This window comes from Abramis brama (assembly GCF_963993115.1).
Source record: "Abramis brama genome assembly, chromosome: 13".
Lineage (NCBI taxonomy): Eukaryota > Metazoa > Chordata > Actinopteri > Cypriniformes > Leuciscidae > Abramis > Abramis brama.
The window spans coordinates 17,887,430-17,893,144 of NC_139975.1; the positions used below are offsets into that span (position 1 = coordinate 17,887,430).

At 35.0% G+C, this 5,715-nt stretch overlaps 1 protein-coding gene across 1 annotated transcript in view; it reads left to right on the forward strand.

The window, feature by feature from the left end:
* Positions 1-4,645, forward strand: part of itk (IL2 inducible T cell kinase) — a 6,878-nt gene extending 2,233 nt beyond the window's left edge. The window contains exons 7-17 of the mRNA XM_084132325.1: positions 667-732; positions 824-878; positions 1,402-1,481; positions 1,590-1,735; positions 1,957-2,028; positions 2,555-2,723; positions 2,829-3,045; positions 3,139-3,203; positions 3,276-3,394; positions 3,538-3,695; positions 3,970-4,645. Coding sequence (XP_083988451.1) covers positions 667-732; positions 824-878; positions 1,402-1,481; positions 1,590-1,735; positions 1,957-2,028; positions 2,555-2,723; positions 2,829-3,045; positions 3,139-3,203; positions 3,276-3,394; positions 3,538-3,695; positions 3,970-4,032 — 1,210 coding nt within the window. The 3' untranslated portion in view covers positions 4,033-4,645. The remainder of the gene's footprint in view (positions 1-666; positions 733-823; positions 879-1,401; positions 1,482-1,589; positions 1,736-1,956; positions 2,029-2,554; positions 2,724-2,828; positions 3,046-3,138; positions 3,204-3,275; positions 3,395-3,537; positions 3,696-3,969) is intronic.
* The last annotated feature ends 1,070 nt before the right edge of the window (positions 4,646-5,715 follow it).

Genomic DNA, 5,715 nt, shown 5'->3' on the forward strand with positions numbered 1-5,715 from the left:
AAATTATATATAAAGAATCAAAAAATGCTGAAAAAAACATTTTGTTTTAGTTCTAGTGTATATATTGTAAGCGACAAGACCCCAATGCAATTATTTGCGCTTGAAAAGGAAGAAGGAACATTAATATTTAGCATGAAGTAAAGACAAGAGTCTTTGTAGGAGGACTTTTTTTTATAGCAATACCTCATGATGTTGCCATGATCCCAAAACACTCATAAAACTCTAAATGACTTATAAACTAAAGAAAAAATCTGTATGATAATTATTATTCATGCAGTCAATGCACTCTCAGAAAAAAAGTTATAAGCTGTCACTGGGACAGAACCCTTCAAAAAGGGTTGTACCATTTAGGTATGTACACTTTTGGTACCAATATGTACCTTTGAGGGACTAATATGCAGTCTTTAGGTACAAAGGTGTATCTTATGAAAAGGTACCGCCACAGTGACAGCTTTTGTACCTTTTTTTCTGAGAGTTTATTAACTAAAACAATGACAACAATAGCCATTTATAGAGCACCTTTAATATAAAGCTGATTACATTTTAAATTTGCCAAAATTCAGCCAAGAAGAACAGAATTGTGAAAAAACAACGGAAGGAAATGTAACAGGCTTTTAAATCATCTAAAAAGTAAAGATTTGTGTGCTCTTTTCTCTCCTGTTACAGAAATGTTGGCTCTGTGCCGTGCGTATATATTGCGGAAAAAAAAACAAACAACATTGAGAAATTTGAGTAAGTTCCGTAAGCAATTTTTTTTAGAAAAGGTATTAAGTTCATAATCAAAGCTTGATTAAACAGACAGTAATGCTTTGTGGTTTGATAGATGGTACAGTAAGGACATAACTCGGACCGAGGCAGAGGAGTTACTCATGAGAGAGGTAAGGCAACCAACAACAGTCAAATGACATTTTATAAAATCAGTTAATGTTTCCATGAAGTCACATGACAATAAGCTTTAACTGTGTTAAACACTTAGTCAAAATCTGAACATCACTTCAGTACATTTTCACAGTTTTTTGGGCATTGCAGAAAGTTGGGGTTCTTTGCAAACGTGCAAGAGCAACATCTGCAGATGCAGGTGCAGGCAAAAGCGTGCAGAGTTCAAACATCCCTTCAACCAGAATGTGGCTCCGCTGTGTTTCCTGTCATGACACTTACTTGTTATGTTTTAAATATGAGGGTAGATTCAGACATGTGCGGTGAAACAGTTCATGTATGTCCTAATTATTATCAGTAATAGTGTAAACTGTCTCCATGGCATTCCATAGCATTAGTACAACATGAACACATTTATCTGTCATAATGAAACAAAATTCATATTTCTATTCTCGTTTATGGCATTCATATTGGTCAGCATTTACAATATGAATTTATGGTTAACATTTTAAAATTCATTTACAGAACAAGGACGGTGGTTACATAGTTCGTGACTCTAAACATGCAGGCGTATACACCGTGTCAATATTTTCCAGAGTTTCGGGGTAAACACTTACTTTGCAATGAAGTGAATATTACAAAAAAATATCTTACTATTTTGTCCAATCAATATTTGATCTTCATGTTTTTTGATGAATGTCACTGGTCTGCAGGTCTGATGGAGAGAAGTATCCCCAAGTTAAGCACTACCAGATCAAAGTACAGAAAGAAGGTGCAAAGGTCATGTATTTCTTAGCTGAGAAATATCTGTTCTCGAGCATTCCAGAGCTCATCCGCTATCACCAACACAATCCGGCAGGTGAGTTAAGAAAAAACTTCAGTTTCTCTTATATTGCATGCCATTCTGTTGAATAGTGTCCATTACATGATAGGCTATTAGCTGCCTCTTGTTGTCAGAGGCAATGTTTTAATGTCTCTTTAATGTCTCAATGTCTCTTCAAATCTGTAAGTTGCTTTATATCTTAATGTGAATGTTAATTCTATCATTAAGCTGAAAATATCTGCTTGTTTTTGTGACAGGTTTAATAACCAGATTGAGGCATTGTGTGTCTAATGTTCCACAATCTTCAAGGATTAAGGAGTTGTCTTCAGGTAAAATTCCTGCTGTCAAGTACAATTTGAATTGTCTTTCATCGTTAAAATTTCAGATTATGAATTTACAACATTTTTTTAAAAGAAATTAACTTTTGTTCAGCAGGACACAAATACAGCAAATGCATTTATAGTATCTTAAAATATTTATATTTCAAATAAATGCTGTTCCTTTGAACTTTCTATTCATTTCTATCCTGAAAAAACAATGTAGCAGTTTCTGTTGTTTTCAACATTGATGATAATAAGAAATGTTTCTTGAGCACCAAATCTGCATATTAGAATGATTTCTGAAGGATCACGTGACACTGAAAACTGGAGTAATGATGCTGAAAATATATTACAGTTTAAAATGTGTTATTAATATTATAATATTTTTATATATAATATTTTTTTACTGTATTTTTTATCAAATAAAATGAATGTTGCCTTGGCGAGGATGAGACATCTTTCAAAAACATGTTTCCGACCACAAACTTTTGAACTGTAGTGTGTTTATATTTATGTAAGCCTTTCTCTTTTACAGATAAATGGGAGATTCACCCTGATGAACTGATATTAAGGGAGGAACTGGGGAGCGGGCAGTTTGGTTTGGTCTTGAAGGGAAGCTTGCATGACCGTCAGGTGGCAGTTAAGACTGTCCGTGAGGGTTTCATGTCAGAGGAAGAATTTAAAGAGGAAGCACAAGTTATGATGTGAGTAACTCATGCTGTGTGTTTCAAAGGACATGACTATGGATGCGAAGCGTACCGAGAGAAAATGTCATGAATTTATTGCTTCCTCATTGTCTGCCTTCACAGGAAACTGTCCCACGACAAGCTGGTCAAGTTGTGTGGTGTGGTCACTCAGCGCTCACCCATCTATCTGGTATTTGAATTCATGGAGAATGGCTGCCTGACAGACTTCTTACGTGTCAAAAAAGGCTGTCTTTCCCAGGAGGTCCTGCTGGAGATGTGTTTGGATGTAAGTGAGGGGATGGCCTACCTGGAGAGCTCCAACTTCATCCATAGAGACTTGGTAGGTGTAAACAGAATGTTTAGTGAGTCAATTTCTTCCTTTATTGAGACGAACTTTTGTGCATTTGTTCTAAAATCTTGCTTTTTTTAACAGGCTGCAAGAAACTGTTTGGTTTCTGAGGATAATGTGGTGAAGATAGCAGATTTTGGAATGACAAGGTGAGTAGCAGTGCCTCACTATTTCAGAGATCCATGTCACTACTCAGTGTAATAACATTCCCATACCGGCAGGTTTGTCCTAGATGATCAATACACCAGTTCTCATGGGTCCAAATTTCCAGTCAGGTGGTCCTCTCCAGAGGTGATCAAATTCGGGAAGTACAGCAGCAAATCAGATGTGTGGTCATTTGGTGAGTCCATATTGATCCACTTAGACAATATTAATCAGAAGAAAAATTATCTGGTAGTTGCAAAAGTCGGATTTTAAATGAATCACTCACCTCTATCCTCATATTTTAGGTTATCTAAATATGCACTGACGTTCCCTTTGCAGGTGTGCTCATGTGGGAGGTGTACAGTGAAGGACGTGTGCCCTATGATAACCGTAGTAATGCAGAGGTAGTGGAGGCCCTAAATGCGAGACAACGGCTCCTGAAACCCCGCATCTGTCCACAGAGTGTGTGCGAGTTAATGCAGTGGTGCTGGAAAGAGGTGAGTCCACCGCAAACAGCATTAAAGCTTCCCAGTATAGCAAATGATCTCAACAAACTATCCTTTAAGTATTTAAATATTAATCAAATATAACGTCACGCTCAGTATAAAGGTTGTTATACTGAGAAATCCTGTTCTCATGAATTGGGCCCTCTGTGGAAGTTAGTCATGTTCCCGTTTTGAATTAACACTTTTTTTTTTTTTTCAGTTTTAAAATGTCATTTACTGTCATTATTGCTACGGCAACATAAACACAACAATGTTTGCTCAACAGAAACCTGAGGATCGACCGTCGTTTGCTGTGCTCCTGCATGAACTGGCCTGCCTTGATCAATAACCTTGATCCTGATCACACCTTTTGTGATTTTAACCACTCTTGTGTCATTTCAAACCTGTATACAGTTTTTTCAAGATATGAAAAGGTTCATTTTCAAGAATCTTTGGTCAATCATATTGACCAGATAGGGAAAAGGGCACTATAAAAGGACCATAGAGCATATGACTTGTGAGCTATATTTTGGGAGTTATGAAGCAATATGATATCTTTGTGTGAGAAAAAGATCAAAATTTAAATCATTAATAACTGAAAATGTGCTCGATTATGAACAGATTATGAACTGTTGTTACATGGAAATAAGCCACTAAAAACATATTTAGTGTTCAACAGGTTTCGAAGTTGAACGGCATGAGTAAATATTTTTTGGGGGTGAATTATCCCTGTAAATGAAAATACTGTATATTGTACAAATCACATATTGTATTTATTTGTATATTTTATTTATTTATTTATTCACTTTTTTTTTCATCATTTATTTCACATTATGTAACTGAATTGTTTATTTCCTGTGTTTTATATAGGCATGACTTCTGCAAACACAATTCTGTCCCTTAGGAGGCACACATGAGCCATGTTTTTTTTTTTCATCCACCAATAAATATGTTGCTTATTAGTTTATTGCTGTTGCATATTCAATCATCTTCATACTGATTCAGTCAGTGGTGCTTTCCTTGGTTTGCATAAGGTTTTGTGCACAATAAACTCATAATTTCCTAAATTATGTAAAAGTTAGTAATACTCTATTTAAACTGAATTGTCACAAATGCCTTCACTGGTTACTGTGACAACAGCACTGAATAGAAACACTCCAGCATGCCAATGCTCACTATATATGCAGCCTGGTGCCCGTAGGCATCAAATAAGTGCACATTTATTTAATGTGCTTCTAGAGTGGAACTATTTTTTTTCTCAATGAAACAGAAATGCAATCATAAAAGGTTGTCACTAAACTTCACAAGACTCAATGTTCCCTGGGTCCAATGTATACTTTACCGTAGAGCAAGGGTTTTCAATATTTTAGATGCCACAGACTGCGAGGAAACCCAATTTATAAAATTTTAAAGCATCTAGTTTCTTGTATAAAGACCCCAATTTATACTGTGAAAAATGTATATTATAAAATATGTCTTAAATATTATTTGGAAAATATTAATAATAATATTATTAATTAATATTAATATAATTGTTAATATTATTAAGCAGTTTATATTATTATTATACTGTACTGTTAAATGTATTTATTTACAATTTATTTAATTTATTTTTTATTTACTTATTTATTTTAATCTATGTTTTATTCATTTATTAATTTTAATCTTTATGAACAGTACATATTTATTCTGACATTCTTTAAACAGTTTTTCTCTAAACCAGGGGTTCTCATCCTTTTTGACTCGTATAGGCTCTCCGTTGGCCAACACAAAATCTGAAGCCCCACTTTATATTTGCAAAGATATTTCTGGTACTTCTGTGATTATGACAAAGCTGCTTATGTTCAAACTTTTTTTATTAAATTAATTTGTTTGCTGTTGATTTAACGTATAAAATGAATTAACCACAATTCATTTTGTTATTTGCTGAGGCTCCCTATAGTGGGCCCCGCGGGGACCTCTGTTTTTTCCACAGACCCCCAGCACTCTGGGTCCATAGACCCCAGTTTGAAAACCCCTGCCGTAAAAAGGC